At 43.8% G+C, this 18,084-nt stretch overlaps 2 protein-coding genes across 4 annotated transcripts in view; both read right to left on the bottom strand.

Annotated features, from left to right (window-relative positions):
• Window positions 1-278: 278 nt before the first annotated feature.
• Window positions 279-7,860, bottom strand: slc35a3a (solute carrier family 35 member A3a). Of its 3 annotated transcripts, none has more exons than XM_053847477.1 (8): window positions 7,529-7,860; window positions 7,245-7,454; window positions 6,453-6,607; window positions 6,258-6,380; window positions 3,088-3,262; window positions 2,517-2,635; window positions 1,822-1,955; window positions 279-1,757 (listed from the first exon to the last, which is right to left on the bottom strand). In XM_053847477.1, the coding sequence occupies exons 2-8, from the start codon at window positions 7,432-7,434 to the stop codon at window positions 1,667-1,669; spliced, it is 987 nt and encodes a 328-aa protein (XP_053703452.1). In that variant the 5' UTR covers window positions 7,435-7,454; window positions 7,529-7,860; the 3' UTR covers window positions 279-1,666. The 3 variants fall into 3 exon arrangements, with proteins under 3 accessions (XP_053703452.1, XP_053703461.1, XP_053703468.1); XM_053847486.1 differs by having other exon boundaries at window positions 7,553-7,860; XM_053847493.1 differs by lacking the exon at window positions 2,517-2,635.
• A 552-nt stretch (window positions 7,861-8,412) lies between these two features.
• The window catches only part of notch2 (notch receptor 2), a 40,993-nt gene continuing 31,321 nt past the window's right edge, over window positions 8,413-18,084 (bottom strand). The window contains 16 exon segments of the mRNA XM_053870892.1: window positions 8,413-9,941; window positions 9,943-11,235; window positions 11,319-11,416; window positions 11,650-11,797; window positions 13,122-13,438; window positions 13,508-13,661; window positions 13,998-14,085; window positions 14,163-14,367; window positions 14,451-14,593; window positions 14,677-15,018; window positions 15,094-15,635; window positions 16,398-16,510; window positions 16,596-16,847; window positions 17,247-17,379; window positions 17,459-17,643; window positions 17,906-18,059. Coding sequence (XP_053726867.1) covers window positions 9,768-9,941; window positions 9,943-11,235; window positions 11,319-11,416; window positions 11,650-11,797; window positions 13,122-13,438; window positions 13,508-13,661; window positions 13,998-14,085; window positions 14,163-14,367; window positions 14,451-14,593; window positions 14,677-15,018; window positions 15,094-15,635; window positions 16,398-16,510; window positions 16,596-16,847; window positions 17,247-17,379; window positions 17,459-17,643; window positions 17,906-18,059 — 4,341 coding nt within the window. The 3' untranslated portion in view covers window positions 8,413-9,767.

Below are 18,084 nucleotides of genomic sequence, written 5' to 3'. Positions count from 1 at the left end.
AAAAGCTCAAAACAACCTCAAGAGATGCCTCCAGCTGGTTTTGAATTTGTAACCTTCTTGTATGAAGTAAAGCCACTTATTTCGTAGTGAAATCAGTTGAAAAACCACCAAAATCGGGACTTACTGTGTAGTGTCCAAAGGAAAAGAAATCTGTAGTCACCCAAAATGACTTTTTTTTTTTTTTTTTTTTTAATAAAACAAAAAAATAATGTGACTGCAATGTTATTGAAGAGAATAATTAATGAAAAATATCAAGAAATGGTCTTTCCAACGACAAATTGTATTCATGAAAACTATTTTTAATAAAAGATCAATAGTCATTTTTCATACCCGCTTCATGACAACAACAAAAGCACCAGTCAAATCATACAAATTATGATTACCAAGTCTTACACGAACTACAGTTAACATGACTAACATTTAGTGATCTGGGCCACATTGTTTATAGAACAAAAATAAACAATGACAACAGGAGTCGGCTGATGATCAACTCGGTGATTTGAATCCGATTTAGAAACGAATAAATTAACCAATGGCATCTCAATGGAAACACCAGCCAAACCTGATGTCAAGTCAGACCTCCAGAGAGGGTCGAACCGAGAGAATCTTGATGGTTGTCATGGGGACAGAGTGTCTGAAATGAGTGGCTATATCTTGCTGTTGATGCGCTCAGATAACTGTACAACATTGTGGCTCCAGCAGACGAGAGTTGTGTCACGAGAGACACACACAGTGTATGTTCATCAAACACGTCCCAGTGTCGACATGTTGCCTGGCAACAAAAAAAAGTTTCCTAAAATAGCTGAGCGGAATCACAGTACAGCCAGCTATAATGTAGAAAACGTTACTAGTTGGGATTATAAAGAGCAACGGATTGTGGCACTGCGTGTCATTTTGCCCTGTGCTTTGTCTCCAAGGCAGTTAAGCAACCTCCACGGATGCTGCCACACTGTGCTCAACTGAACCGGCTGTGAAGGATTTGTTTGTTCAGGGAGGAGTGACAAGCCGAGTGGGGACGGAACTCACATGAAACACTGAAGAACAGATATCTAGAGCTGGAAGAATGTTTAGGGTAAATCAATGCTGCGATCCAAAGTGCCATAAAACGCAATGTATGCTGGGAAAGGTCCTAAATTGAGACTTGAAATTGACACAGCTGAGACGATAATTACAATGACAGTGGGGCTGTCGTGCTTCAAACACACCTGTGGAGTCTGAAAAAAAAAAAAAAAATCTAAGAAAATGATATACTTGACTAGAAGACTGAACAAAGAGAGGAAATGAATGAACAAATGATCCACGGACCACAGCAGTCTTATGTCAGGATTTACCAGTGAGAACAAGAAATACTGCAACAGTGTGCTGTAGAGGTGACCAAACATGGCCGAATGACAACGTCCGACTTTAACTTCTCTACAGTGGTCATCACAAAAACACAGGTTTCCTGTCCACTGCAGGCGAGGCACTTTTGGTGTGTGAGACTCACCGCAGTGATCATTTTACTCAAATCTTTCACGTCTGCAAACCTGGCAGCCGCCTCTGCATCTCCTCCTGAACACGTCACATCAAGGAGGACCTTTCACCCACTTTCCTCTTCTGCTGATTTCCACCGGCTGCAGCCAGACCTCCTGCTGCTGCCGCTGCTGCTGACTCGCCGGTGGGAGTCCTACGCTCTGCTGGGATTAGGGGGCGGCTTGTACTCGTAGCCGTATAGGAAAGTGGCGAATATCACCAGTATGGCTCCAAAGAAGAACACGCTGCGGATGGACAGGTGGAGTGAGGCTGAGGGGAGGAGAAGCCTACAAACAAAGTGGGCTTTACCTGGAGGGGTCGAAGTCCTCCAGCCAAAAATATGAAATGACAGTCGACAGGATGATGGAGAGAGATGTGGCAAAGCCTTTGAGGATGTTGTCTGCGTACTTGATGACCGCCGCGATGACCAGACCACCCAGCGCCTGGAGAAACAAACACAGATGGACGACCCCGAGTGAGCCGGCGGGGGTCTGCTCAGGAAATCTCTTCACATCGGCTCACGTATGACTGAATTCATCCGCAACTGAGCCACTCGTGTCTTCAGTGACAAGTCCATGTGTGAATCAATAAACCCATGGACAGGTGGTGAATGATGGCTGGGTGTTTCACTTTGTGTCGGAAAGTTAGACCTGTAACGCAGACGGCTGCTTCCATGCATTCATCAGCAATTTAAAGCTCTTTCAACTTTTCAAATTCAACCAAGACATGAATGTTATGCACGGAAATATTCTTAACTCCCACAATAAATTAATTCATAAATGCTAGAGTACTATAAATGACTGACAGTCATGTGTGCCAAGCATTTTAATGTCTCTATTCTGAGTGATAAAACACGGATTCATCATCACCACAGTGGGCCTCACACCGACCCATGTGTTTAGAACCACCTCCAGATCCAGAGCAGCAGCAGAGCAGACCGTAGTAGGATGAGAGAAAAGGCACTATAATTTGGATTAAATCCTGGCAGAGGTGAAGAGAGGTACCTGAAGAGCCACCACAGTCCAGGTGATGGAGTTGTATCCTTGAAACATTCCACTCTCCTTCACTCGCTCGCCATCGTATAAAAACATTCCAAACAGTCCAAACACCAGACCAAACATCCCTGAAAGCAAACCAGAGCATTGAATGCAAATTCTCCAGCCACAACTCTCATTCACAGTTTTCATATTTGCATACATTGCTTTAATGTCATCCATCACATTGATTCTCTCTCTCTCTCTCTCTCGACAAACTACTTAGCAAGTCTTGCATCATCTTATGTGGAAACCAAAACCACATTTCCTCTGCTCTTGTTGTAGATCTTGACTGCTCAGTGCAGGTGGATGAGCTCCAAGTTCACACCAGGAATCACAGGAGACTCAACACTTGCCTCACACGTTCCAGGGTAAAAATAGAAAAGAACATTTGGAGGAAAAAAAAGAATATCTGAAGAGTGCAAGCTGGCTCTGGCTTTAAAATTACCACGCTGGTGGCAACGTCTGTTTTGAACATCAAGGCTCTAATTGTGAAGCAGATGAAAGCACACATTTAAATGCGAGTGTTAGCTTGACAGACCCAGCTGAATGTTGCGGATCCACACGCTCTGTTTGCTCTCCTTCAGGATCTTCTCAAAGTAGACGCCGGCGAAGCCGCTGGAGCAGCACGCCACCAGGACCGCTGCCACGCCGATGAACTGGGAGCCAGCAGACAGAGACGGCTTCTCTGGGGTCACCATGGACTCGGAGGGCCACTGCAAATGTGGAAAGCAAACTTAAGATTTGAGAGCAGAAATCACTCATGACACAGCTTCTCTCTGTGGGGACCATCTTTGGGCATTGCCTTTGTTGTTAGAGTAACTTCTTTCAGCATTGAAGGAAGCAGAACTGTTGTCCTTCTCAGAAGAATTTTCAGCATTAAGGTCAATCGTTTTGTTCATCTGTTTGAGAACTAAAAAGAGGACTTCAGTCGGCTTTGACAGAAAGACATAAATTCATTGACTAATATTAATGCAAATACAGCATTGCCACCGCACTGTTAAATGAATTATGTATTATGTATACTGCAGATCCAACACAATAATTGTCATCAGTAGTTAGAGCAAGGTCCTAGATACAAGTGGCTGAAATGGGTTTTCTCCGAAGGGTGGCAGGCGTCTCCCTTTGAGATTCGGGTGAGAAGTTCTGTCATTCGGGAGTGGCTCGGAGTAGAGCCACTGCTTCTCCACATTGAGAGGAGTCGGCTGAGGTGGTTCGGGCATCTCATCAGGATGCCCACTGGACGCCTCCCTTTGGAGGTGTTCCAGACACGTCCAGCTGAGAGGAGACCGAGGGGTTGACCCAAGACCAGGTGGCCTGGTAGCGTCTCGGGACCCCCAGTCGGAGCTGGTGGATAACGTTCGGGAGAAGGGCGTTTGGCGTGACCTCCTGAAGCTGCTGCCCCCGCGACCCGGCAACAGATAAGCGGACGACGATGGATGGATGGATGAATGGATTTGTCCTTCAGTTTAGATACATTTGAACTGAGTTACATTTCAGCTATGATTATATTAGAATTGAGGGCTCAACCTGAGGGGGGACAGGTCATAAATAAACTCTGCGATCAATGAGGGGGTTGAAACCGTTCGACACAGACAGGGAGCCACTTGCACCGGCTGACATTTCAGGGTGGTCCAGAAAGGACCGAGGTTCCAAACTCAGCATCCAGTCTGGCGCTGCCCCACTCAGGAAGTTTGAAACTAAATGAATAATTAAAATAGGAACTAAAATGGAAATAGAAATACGGCCCTCCTTAATGAGCAGCACCTCTGCAGTGGGGAGAAATGCTGCAGAGCAAACTATCTGCAGCAGCAAGCAAGAAAAACAGCAAGTGCGTGCAGAGTCAGAGGTGTAATGCTGCTGATGCACATTCCTTAAAGTACATCTTAATATGAAAGGCATGGAATACCAGCCGCACACATCTTCTGTCTCCAGGAGCTTTGGCCTGCTCAGACAGGTTTAAGAAGCGGTCGCCCCCCCCCTTTGAATGACGAGCTCCTGTTTGACAGCTTTCACAGACTCCACTTCATCCAGTGTTTCTTTTACAGACTGTGTCTTTTGTTTGACAAAGAGGAGGGGCAGCAGGTGACTTCACACCCATCAAGTTCCTTCCTGATGCTGTGGCCAATATTGATTCAGAGCTGTGTCAACAAAGGGTCAGCCCAATAACTGAAAAATGTTCCCAGCTGCAACTCACATTAACAAAATTTAGATGTTAGAGGCAGATACATTTATTTATTTTACTATATACGCCTACAGACTGTACTGTATACACTTATAAATTCAACAAACAAAATGTGATGAAATGAATCCCCTTTGAAAGCACCAGCAGATTTGACACATCTCCACTAATGGCAATAAGCTCAACATCAAGGTGTAAAATCTCAGGTATTAGTTGTGAAATATCACACAAAATATGAACGCTGTGATCTATATCAGTACAGCAGGTGTCAGTCACTTGATAAAATAACATCACTGAAGTCACAGCTCTAGATTGGACTACAGAAGTTTTGCCCTTAGCTTTGATTCAAATTTTACTCAGCCAGATCACTAACCACAGTCAAAATATAGAGCACTAGACATTTTTATCGACGGCGCCACGGTGGGTGATTGTAAACCTTCTATCTACCAGCATGTGTATGTGTGCCACTGAGAACAGAGCCAAACACACCTTCTTTGTAGCAGATAACTGATAACGTCAAGTCCGTGTTTTGCGAGCGTAAACATTGAAAAGGACTTGAGTTGGTTCAATACTTCAAATGTTTCACTGGTTAATCTCTGAACACTTGGGTTAGCGACGACGGTTTTATGGTTGAGTTAGCAGTCAAGACGAAGCGCTTACTGTGTGGGTTTACTCTGAATAAAAGTTAGATTAGAATTGTGATTATGATAAAAATTGGGTCTGATAGGAAAAGACACAGGCCAAAGGTTACATTGTAGTCACACACCCAATCCTTTTCAATGGGTCATGGACCTTTTCCTGACGAAAAAAATAATCTGTTGTTATTTTATTAATTAATTAGTTAATTAGGCTGTAAATTCAGTATAAACAGTGAGGTTCAGGATTCACTAGTTCGCTAGACCACTTAATTCAGGAACACATTGCCCATTAATAAAAAAAAAATGTATTCCTCTCTCTGATCCTTTTGGATCCCTGAAACCAGTGAAATGAGGCAGTTATTGTGGTATAATTTAACCTCTTAGTCTCTGAATACTAAACTAATTACTTCCTTTTTTAATAGGGAGTAATTAGGGTGTGGTTTGGAATGAACTCATTACATCTGACGGGACCAGCACTTTATGAGTAAAGCACAGTAATACACTGCTAAAGTATAAACTGTATGTACTGTATACACAGTTCATTAATGATTAATGTGTGTTCCCAATATAACCAGTGATTACAGTTTTTTTTTCCGTCAATCTATAATGTAATCAAATGAAGATCAACTTCATCTGGAGTTCGGTCATAACTTGTCACTTAGGGGTGAAGATGCGTCCCAAAGTCAGACCAGTTGGGACGTCTTAGCTAAGAGTGCCATCATAGTCCTAACATTTCAGCTGCCATTGATATGGTACAAATAGTGTTAGTAAATCTATTCCAGTTATAGTTGATCTATTTGATGTTTTTGCGAGTACCATTTCCTTCTGGTTTCCAGAAAACCCCTCATAAAACCACATTCAAAATCAGTAGAACTCCCCAGAGCGCAGTACCTGCACCAGAGTTACTCCAGTCATGAGGATGAGCAGCGAAATCCACTGGTAGAGGCCGAGCCTGCGGCCCAGCATGGACACAGAGAACAGTGCTGTTGTCAGGATCTTCAGCTGGTAAGTCACCTGCGGTGGAGAGATCACCCCACACATGAGCTGAGGAAGTCATAGAAAAATGTGCCCATGAGGACCCGGTACCTGGTAGGTGGCCGCATCCAGGTTTGACAAGGCCACATACAGCAGGTTGTTCTGAAGCGTGTAGATCCCGGAGGGGATGGCCAGCTTCAGGGTGTCAATGGGCTTGTGGATGATCTCCTGACGCAGAACACTGTTCAGCGCGCGCATGCTGTAGCCTGAAGACAGAGTACAAATCATGAAATGAGTATGAAATATCCATTGAACTTATTATGAAGTTAGCATATTCAAAAGAAACAAAAGTTCAGCTCCAGCTGAACGTGTGTGAGGGGAGATAAGGCAGTGGGTCAGATATTCAAGTATAAAAAGTGAAGGAGAGGAGAATAATCACTTTGGGTGAGTGAACATTGATGAATTTACTCAAGTATTTCAACAACAGTTTTCCAGAAAAAAACAGTACAAGGCAGCTTTCATGGGCAGCATTTAAAAGAAACTCATGCCTTACATAAGCTACCAGCAAAAGTGAAGCACCTCCGGTCACTGAACTGCAAACACGTATCTTCATAACTGACCATGAGAAGAAGGGACTCGCTTCTTATCATTCCAAAAGTGAAACCACGCAAAGGTCATGACTTGTCACAGTTACATTTTATAGCACACCACATAACTCAGGCACATTCTGAAACTATTCCCTTTTTATTTGCATAGCCTATGAGAGTAACTACCACACACTTAAAAACAGATTTGTTTTGGTTCGGTCACATGGCTGACACGTTAGATATTCCCGCTAAACCGCCCAAAGTTACAGGTAAACGACAGGCGTGTTTAAATGGAGGCTCCGGGTGGGTCACTCACTGTGCTCCTTGAGGACCAGCAGCACACAGGCCAGGATTTTTAAGACCTCGGCCACCACCACGGCTGAAGAGGCCAGGTAGCGAGGGCCCTCCGCCTGCAAGGTGCGGGAGTAGCGCATGGTCAGAACCAGCGAGGTGGTCTGGAACACCAGCACGCCCAGAGACATGTACTTGAGCCGGGATGACGCCATGAGTTCGCCTCGGTGAATAACTGGGCGCACAGAGGACAGCAAAACAGTGTTAGAATGAGCGTTTATCACGCCCGTAGTCATGGCATAGTCTCACCTCTGCTTCTTAAAGCCAACGCACCTACAAATTCAAGTTCACAGACGCCGAAGTGCAGATAAATAAGTGGAGGAGTCGACTGCGCTCCTTCATGTAGCTCAGTGCAGCTACTAGCGCTGCAACCCAGCTGTCAAAACAGCAACGCTAGAGTCTTCTGCTCCGAACCGGAAACCGAACCTTCGCTGGTAGAAAGCGAACATTGCCGGAGTCAGGCCGTCAACCGCCATTTGGATAAGAAATCCAACTATGAATATCTGGTCCAAGTTTGTCGAGAACTATGCACGAAGAGCGAATTTAACACGCCATGAGGACTTCCGGGTGGTCTCGCGACTCTTCCTCGCCGCATCATGCAAGCTGAGGAGTGCGCCATCTGCTGGCCAAAAGAGGAACGTATAACATTTTAACTGACTTTTCATTAGTGATCCTGTAAGAAATGTCATTTGGGTCAAACTTGTGTCAGGAAAGCAATATAGCTTACCCCTCAAGTTTGTTTACCAAATTTGTTAAAAAAAACTAAAAAGATCACGTCTTCAAATTCTTTATGAATACTGATGCAGTTTAGTCTCATAATACTGCAATAGGTTCGGCTTTTTAGCACAACCCTTTCAATAAAAAACATAATAACAAGAACCACCTTATGACAGTTTTCCTTCTGATGTTCAATAACTACTGAGTACTGAGCTATCTCAACCATGGTAATTGATTTTAAGAGAATTTATGGACACTGTGTGTGAACTAATACAAATGTTGTGAATTGTGAGGTTAGATTTGTGTGGCATCAGCATGTTGAAAATCACACACTTGTGTTGTTTTTATAAAACACTGCTATCTTTAATCAAATACATATATAAAAGACGTTTACGCAGTAGTACATAAAAGTCTGACTTTTATTTCAGTAACATTTGGTTCATCATTTGGGTTTTTCCCCAACAATGTCGACCTATTACAAACATGACAACTACTTCATATGTAATATCACTGGGTATTTGGTAAACAGAGAACAAGTACAATGAACAAAACATTTATGTACAGAAAAAGAAACAACACTTTTGTCTGTCAAACATGTACGAATTAATGCAACACTTTTTACTCCCGACATTTACTGGAGACTGACCCCATACAAAAAAAAAACAAAAAAAACTGAAGGCCTGCAACAATATAAAGTTTGAAAACACTTTAGTTTAACTGAGATGGGATACAATGAATATTTTTGGCCATTTTTTGATTGAAAAAAAAAAAAAACTGATTGTCTGTGTTCAGAGCCGTTTCTCAAAAATACATATTCACAATCAAAAGGCAAAAATACTTTCATTGAAACCTCTCTTTGCTCCAGACTCATTTTGTAAAATCATGATGATTTAAAAGGTGCGAAAATATACTGATTGTAGAAAAGCAAAAGTTCATATGGTTTGGAATAGGAGCAATTCAGGAGAGAAAATGTACCTCAGAGAACAAGGGAATCAACACAGAAGTGCGAACATACATCATTATAAAGACATTTATAATAGTCAACAAATCTCAGGAATTACAAGCAGAGTGTGCTGTACATATAAACAAACTGGGTGCCACAATGACAATGAAAATGATTTGGAACAGTGGCCAGGAACATCCATGACTGTCAATGATCACCATGATTTGGCTTCAAATTTGTGACAAAAATTGCCTTCAAAATGAAAGCACCGAATCCAATTTCTAACTGCAGTTAAAAGTATTTTTCTTGGAGTCAGATGATTGACACTCATTCCATCAATCTAAAATGATATGGATACTACAACAATAATAACAAAATTGCAAACTATAATGTTACAAGATAGCTTCAAAATAACATTGTTAATGTCTGATACCACATTACAAAGAAAGTGATTATGACAGTGGTGTGTCACTACAGGGTTATGAAGCACCCCCCTTCCCAAAAGGAGAAATCCTCGAACGATCTGTTGTTCTGCATTGTCCGTCGGATGCAAAAAACATACATGTCGGCAACTCCTTGATCAGTTCATCTTTTTGTGTCCAGGCGTTCTAATGTCTGAATGGAGCTGAAACGTCACCATGCAGCTGAGCAATTTGAGTAAATGGTTTGATAGGGATTGATATGGTTACACTGACATACGAATTACAAACTATCAACAGTCTTCTTAAGTGCAAAGAGGGAAGAGAACCATAAACATACACTTGAGGAATACTAAGTTAAAAGGTAAGAAAGGATGAAAAGAGGAAGGCGCTTTAAGAGAACTAGACTTCAGAGGCGCCTCGAAGTCTTTCTATTCCCGCCTCGGTCTGCTAACTCAGGCGAACACCTGCATGTTCCCGAGCTGGGGATGCTGAGAGGACTGCTGCATCTGCTGCGCCTGCGGTTGCAACTGCGCCTGCTCTGGAATGTGTGTGCGGTGTGATGACGGCAGTGCGTGGTGAGGGTTCCCCAGAGGGGTGGGGCTGGTGGTGACATCAGACCAGTCCGAGTTGGAGTGGGGTGAAGAGGAGGACCACGGGTCAGGAGACTCAGGTGAAGGAGTGAGATAAGGGTGCTCATTAGCCGGGTGGGCCGAGTGACCGGGTGTGGTGCCTTCAGATCCGGCAGGTGTGAAGCTGCTGGGTGGTGTAGCGTGCTGGGAGGGTGGAGTGGGGTATTTATCCACAGGGCTCTGCATGGGTGGGTACGAAGGAAGCTGCCGCGACTGACTATCCAGACCTCCGTGGCTCATTGTATGGGGGTGCTGCATACCGTGGGAGAGGCCATGTGACATGCTCATCTGCTCTGGCATCTGATACATCATGCTCTGTGTGCAGTGGAGACGACCTGGACCTTGCTGGGAGTGGTTCTGGTTCTGCCCTTGGGACTGTTTGACCTGCACTTGAGCAGCCTGAGGCTGCTTCAGCATGGCCTGACCACCTCCTGGGGCCATCATTTGGAAGGTGACAATCGGCGGCAACTGCTCTCTGCTCATGGTGACATTCATGGGTGTGAGCATCTGACCCTGGCCGTGGTGCTGACTCATATGGGCTCCACCCATTTGATGAGGTACCAGACCAAACATGTGGCCGCTGTAGCCGTGCTTGGCCATTCCAACCCAGCCCTGCTGCTGTCCCAGCATGTGACTGACAGGGGGCAGCATGGGTCTGGATGTAGGGCTGCTCAGGAGCGGCGGGGAGTTGGCAGTGGTCGAGCCGGCGGCCGACACATCTGCTGTGTATGAGTGTGGAGATTCCAAAGAGTCGACTGGAGACATTGTGACAGAACTTTCAGGAAGTCCTCCGGCAGCCTTGACGCCATTGACGCTGCCACTTGCAGCTGCCACCCCAGCAGGCGTGCCCTGACCCTCTCCTCCGGCGGGCTTCTTTCTCCGCTTGGCCTTTACATCTTTTAGCACATCTTTGGCGCCGCCCCCGGCTCCTCCCATCTTGGCTCCACCTCTCCGGCTCTTCTTACCCGGAGGTCCAGGGCGCATGCCCATGTAGCCGGGTCCGTTTACTCCACACATCACAGCCGAGTTTCCTCCACCTATGTGATTGGGTCCGTTCGGTGTGTTGTGGACTAAATTGTACTGGTCCAGAAGGCGAACAATATCATGATGCATTCTTTCCTGTGCGGTGTCTCGTGGAAGCCGATCCAAGTGATCGGTAATGTCACGGTTGGAGTAGTGGTCGAGGAGAACCTGAGCGGCTTCAAAACTTCCTTCTCTGGCAGCAAGGAACAGCGGCGTTTCCTCCTGCAGAAAAGACGTTGTCATGTTACTCAACGTTATACAAAACAAAAAACAGCATCAATGAATCTACTATATATTTTGCTCGCCTTGTTGTCTTGCATGTCTCGATTGGCTCCGTTCTTCAAAAGCACCAGGGTGGCCTCTACATTATTCACCGCAGAGGCCCAGTGTAGCGCCGACTTGCCTAAAAAAAATCGCAATGAAAGATAAATCGCAATGGATATTTTTATCTGAATAAATTTTCCCCCAGAATTTATAGTTGTCCCCACAAACTATATCATGTAGATGATCATATTTATTTTTTACATTCAGTACACACTGACTCAATTCTACATTTCCTCTTTCCCCACACGGCAAATTTGAAATTGAACATATGATCTTTCAATTGACAAAGAGTGTGCTGAAAGTGATCCTCACCGTGGTCGTCTACTGCATTGATGTCGGCATGGCAGTGGATCAGTTCTTCGACCATACCCTCCACCGCCAGCCTGGCTGCCAGAATGAGCGGTGTAGTGCCATCGTTCGTCCGTGAGTCAAGTTCTGTGGCCCGATTACGGATCAGAATCTGAAAGGAGCAGAGATACAAATGTAATGTGTGATTAATTATGCAGCATTAAAAAAAGTACTTCACCCATTTCCTAACATGCAAGCTAGTTACAAACGTCTGCCTGCACATTCAGAGTTTCATAAACCTCAAACATTGAACTACTCCCAGCAAGTCATGAACGGTATGTCAAACATACTTTTTTTCAGGTAGAGAACAAACTGGTTATGGTTCATTTAACAAAAAGAAATTGTTGTGTGAAATACTGCATGCAAACTTAACCACCCGTTTTCTTTGGAATATGAAGTCATCAGTTCAGATATTCAACAATATTATATTATAATTATGGCTTTCGAGGTTAGTGAGATCAATGTCACCGTATGTATAGCACTTGCACAACCTCTGACAGAAAAGCCAGAACCACATCTGGTTTTGGCGTGTGATCACAGGGGCAACAGATTCAGTGGGACACAAAGGGAAAGACGAAAAGCAATTGGGAGAAAAAAACATTTCCAGAACATTGAGTGATGGAACAACTGACAGACTGAAAGTTGCATGTGCACTTTGCATGTGTAAATTCTGCCACCAGCATAGAAGTTCCTCATTAAAATACCATTTGAATGTAAAATATCCAACTGAAAGCACCTTAGACTTTGACTGTTCACCAGCCAACGCTGCATGAATACACATTTGTGGACACATTTACAAGAGTACAATGGAACCCGTATTACACTATTCACCATGGCAACGAGTCACTAAAAGAAAGAATGATGAGTCAATGCTGGAGAGAAAAAGTTTGACCTTATGCACCAAATAAAAACCAGACCTGACAGCAACTAAAGCTGAAATGTTAGATTATAAAAATATACTGAAGCATTATTCAATTACATCTAATACACAGGCTAATTACTCAGCAACAGTTTGTAATTCAAAGAAAAATGTATCAAAATGAATCCATTTTTTTTAAATGTGAGATGAATTAGTAATTTATTTAAAATCTATAGACAGTCCAAATTATAATTCAAATCTTTCATCTTGTTTAATCGCACAAAAGCAGAGTTAATTAATCCCAAATTAAAATTTTGCATTGCTAACATGTTCTTCTAAGTTACATTTTAATTTGCAATTATTGCAAGTTAACTCTGCTGTGTGATTAAACTTCAACTTTAATATATTGATATTGATAATATGTTGACACATTTTAAACATATTAGATTCTTAACTAAAATGAAGAGACTCTAAATTAACAGAACTCATAACAGTGGCATGTGAAAGTAAAACCACAGAAACTGGCAGATCTGTGGCACATCAGTTAGTCAAGAAAACACCAAGGAGCACGTCTCACCTGGAAGACTCCCTGTGCATCAGCTGCCACAGCAGCATGCAGTGGCGTTCGGCCCATGTTGTCATGAGCATTGGGATCGGCTCCAGCATCCAGCAACCTCTTGGCAGCGTCAGCTCTTGCGTAGCGGGCGGCCAGATGGAGCGCCGTCTCACCGGTCCGGTCAGTCTGAGCCATTAACGAGGCACCTTGAGAGATCAGGTCTGAGATAACACTAGGTCCTGGTTCATCTCCTCCACTCTCCTCCTCTTCCTCATGCAGGCTGCAGTCTGGGCCTCCGCCGTTACGAAGCGATGCCACCATCAGGGGAGTGAAACCATCTGCACAAGTGTTTCACAGTTAGACTTCTGTTTCACACAACAGAGAGTGAATAAGAGAGTTCTCCTCACCTGGCCCTTTGACGTTTACATCAAGGCAGTCGGTGTCCAGGTCTGCCTGAGGAGGAGTGAGTGTGATGTCGGCTGCCTTACGATGCTGAAGGGTCCACTCCCTTCGATCTATCGTCGCATCCATTGAAATTGGAAGTAAAGGCTTGTCCTCAGTCTGAAAATGAAAAAGAAAAAAAAAATTAGCCACATCAGGCATAAAAAAAAACAGTAGGAGAAACAGCAGGGGTGTCCAGCTTTTGGAAAGTTTACATGGCAGATTGGAGAGGTAGAAGTGTAGCCCTTTATCTACATTGTCATCAAAAAAGATTTAGAAGCTGCTGTCACTGTGTTCATCAGATCCTTTAAGCTTCTTCGCCCAAATCCCAGTCCGTTTTCTGCTATTCTGTGACAAAAAAATCCTCGACTCCTTCGGCAGAGTCTGGAGCAACATGGCGTATAGATGGCCGATGTTCAAGGTTCAGCACAGTATGGAAGATCAGAGCTCACTTACTTTTGGCTTCTTGGATTGAACCTCGTCCTCAAGCCACCTTTGACTCTGGCCCACATCCATCATGTCTCCATCGTGAGTCTTGAAATTCCTTTAGTCAGAAGGCAATGATGAGTCAAATTTTCAGGTCAATAATTGAGTCTCTTTTTTAGTAAAAATCTCACTCACTTCATATCAAAGTCATCTTGTCCAACTGGTTCTCTCCTCTTGTCATTTTTTGTGGCAATGAAGCCGTCAGGCAGCCACAGAGCACCATGTTTATGCTTCCTCTTGGCCGCCAGAACACCCAATATCAAAATGAGCAGAAGAACAGCCACTGCCACTCCTATGACATACTTCCAATGCATCTTGTCATCCAAGTGGTCAATTTCACCTGGTGGAGTCAAACAGGAACGTTAATGTCTTCTCCTATGAATCGCTTCAGAAAAAGGATTTCAGCTTAAGAGCATGACTCACTGTGGACAGACATGAGGGGGTATGGCAGGTCAGCCTTGATATGGGCCGCGGCAATGAAGGAGGCTGCTTCATTCGTATTTGAAAAACAGTCTTTAGAATCCTGGGAACATTGCCTGTTGTCAATCTGGAGGTAAACCACGGACCTGCACGTATGAGGAAAATAAACGTCAAAATAAAGGATTAAAAGTATCAATAGAAAAGTATTGCTTACAAAACAATAACTTACCCAATCGCTTCCTTCTCCAGCTCTCGTTTGCTCCTACTCTTTATGATGTGGAGCCCAATAATCTCTTCTGACCCATAGTACGGGAACACCATGGGTTTGTCATTTTCATCCATCATTACCAGCACATTGGTGTGCAGAAGGGCTCCTAAGTATCGCAAGAATCCTCTCAGGTCTCCAATCAGCTCTTTGGGCAGAAGTCGAACCACCAGAATCAGAGTCCCATCAATCTTTTTGGGTGCAGTGTCATGAGCGCAGTCCAGTCCATCCCATCCACAAGCGGCATTGTTGCAGCTCCAGTCGCAGATGTTATTACCATAGTGGTCCGCACAGTAGCGATCATACCTAGTCACACAAAGGGCAGCAGGTTAGATAAAACCAAGATTGTTGGTTCTTAATGAAAAAGAAATGGTGACGTACTTGCAGATTGTGGGCAGAGATTCCTGACACTCAAAGCTGTCAAAGAGGCACCCAGGGTTGTCACACTCGCTATCACAACGGCCATTTTTAAAAAGATCCCAACAGGGAACCCCTGCCGTGCAGTTTATCCACGGCTGACTCCAGTTAAGAGAGCAGTCTCCTTTGTCCCACTCACATTCATGGTTGTTGCACTGACTGTCACAGACTTTGTCCCCAGACTGGTGCTCGCACTGAGTATAGGGACATGTGAGTGTCGGCGTGCGCAGCGTGAGATCCTTAGTCTCGCAGTATTGTCCAGAGAAGTAGGGGAGACAGCGGCAGATGTAATGGGATGGGTTGGACGGATCTTTGACACAGGTTCCTCCATTTTGGCATGGTACTGTGCATCTGTGTTCGGTTTGGCAGTGCGACCCACTGAAGCCAGGCTGACACTGGCAGTACAGCTGACCACTGCTTGCCTCCACACAGTGTCCACCATTCTGACAGCGAAGCATTGCGCAGTTGTAGCCCTCCAGTTCGCCACAGTTAAATCCAGTGAAACCCTAAAAAACAAAAAAGCGTCACATTGCTGTGTTCAACTGGGCAGAGGTTTAGAGCTAGACAAAGCTTACATATACATTTCTAATACCGTTGGAAGATTATATTCAAAAACTGCTTGTGATTTACCTGAGCCAGGATGTGGCCCTCTGAAGCATGAGAAGAAAAGGCAGCAGATGTTAGTAAAGAGGCAAAAGAGAGTTAAAAAGCTGCACAAGTTGGGATTCTTAAATTATTTGTGTGTAAGAGTGAGCATTAGCTTGTCACTGTTTACAAACAGTGACAACACAGCAACAATAAAGTAGTCAAAGATTTACATTTTATATATTACACACATTAAATGTGACTATCTTTAGTCTTATCTAGTCGGAGGAGAATGTAGAGATGTGTAGGAAAGCTTCAATTAGGTGATTGCTTAACCCCGATTTAGTCCATACTGTGAAACCAAATTCCTGTCCTATAATTGTGTTGAACATTTAGGGATTTTGGGTAGCAGTTGGGGATGAAAAGAAGTCAAGAGATGGATTAGAAAATGCTCACATTCACACAAGTTTATCACTCACACAGAATGTTAAAATAAAAAAAAACCTTTGTGAATTTTACTCCACCAGCTAGGCACAATTCTTAAACACATATATTCAATACCCCTATATACAGAATATGAATGAATTGAATTGTCACCTAAACATGTTATTTAAAGGGCTGCTTCATCTTCTGTAATCTTGTACATGCAGCTAATAATGCCATCTGTTTAAACTGTAACTTACCGAAAGACAGGAGCAGGTATAGCCATGGACAGAAGTCATGTTCATCGAGCACACACCATTGTTGTGACACGGCTTGGACAAACAAAGATCCACCATGGACTCACAATGACGGCCTGATACACACAAAGTGGTAGAACACAATAAACATTTCTGCTCTGCAATATTAATGATGGTCATCTGATGTAATCTAAAATGTACCTGTGTATCCAAGTCGGCAACGGCACTGGTAATCGTTCACCAGCTGGACACAGTCCAGAGTCCCGGGAGCGTGGCATGGACCAGACAGACATTCATTCAGGTCGCCTTCACAATGTTCTCCGACAAACCCAGGTGGGCAGGAGCAGGTGTAACGGCCCACACCATCAATACACTGCCCGCCGTTGAGACAGCGAGGCTCCCATGAGCCAGTTTTGGGGGCACAGTCATCATCATTCACTTCACATTGGACTCCTACACAACAGATCACAATCAGGAAGAATTATGAGTTAGATATGATAATAATACTAATAGGACTGCGTACATTGTTGAATAAGTTCAGACTACTTGCTAAACAAGCAACAAATTAGTTAGTCAAATAGTTCCATATCGTAACAGTAGAAAATTATCTAAAAATGTATTTGAAAATGAGTTCCTAGTTTAACAGAAGCTACTATTATGTGCTTTAAGTTGCTTCGTGATATTCTCAAGGATTTTTGCGTAAGTTTGACTTTGACAAACATTTAGCATGTACGTAAAAAAAAATGCAAAAAAGACAAGTGCTCAAAACACATTTCTGATATATAATTTAACAATTTGAACTGAACATAAAAGTCATCCATATGTTTAACAATTTTTTAATTGTTGACCTACCGTGTGTACCAGGAGGGCAGACGCAGCTGAAGCGGTTGATAAGGTTGAAGCAGGTGCCTCCATGAAGGCAGGGCCTGGAGTGGCATTCATCCACGTCATACTCGCAGTTCACCCCTTGGAAGCCCGGCTTACACTGGAAGGGTGCAAAGAAATGAGCTCATGTTAAAAGAAACTTTTATACACATACACGATTAGAGCTGAAGGTTACTCACCATACACTCGTATGTTCCTTGATAGTCCTTGCATGTAGCTCCGTTGCGACAAGGATTTGACTGGCACTCATCCACCATCTCCTCACAGTAGCTGCCCATGTATCCCCGTTGACACAGACACTGGTGTGAGTTACCCACGTTCACACAGCGCCCGGCGTTCTTGCAAACACTCTCCACCTCCAGGCCTACAAAAGAAGAAGTTCACATATAAATGTATTCATTTATCTTTCCACAAGTAGAGAAAGGGACAATATACAAAAATGAGAAAAAGACATAGATATTAGAGATATTAACCAAATTGAACAACAAACCTCATTGGGTTAAAATTATATAACAGTATAACAGTACAAAATGTTACTTCAGCTGATTCAGTGCAAGCGATGTTGACTATCAATATAACTGCGATGGGGACTTCTCCATTTATGAGGTATCAGTTTTAAGCCTCACCACTTGTGGCTGCGAAATCCTGACAGGACATATTTGGAACATCACAGTAGAGTCCTGTCCATCCCATTGGACAGTGACAGGTCCAGGAAGTTGCTGTCTGCGAGCAGGACCCGCCATTGTGGCAGCGAACTTGGCTACACAAGTTCACGAACTTCTGTGGGAAACATAATCAAGATAAC

The sequence above is a fragment of the Synchiropus splendidus genome, chromosome 1 (genome assembly GCF_027744825.2).
Source record: "Synchiropus splendidus isolate RoL2022-P1 chromosome 1, RoL_Sspl_1.0, whole genome shotgun sequence".
In the NCBI taxonomy this organism is placed as follows: Eukaryota; Metazoa; Chordata; class Actinopteri; order Syngnathiformes; family Callionymidae; genus Synchiropus; species Synchiropus splendidus.
Note: the sequence above shows the minus strand (reverse complement) of the source record. Positions and strands in the feature narration are given on the sequence as shown.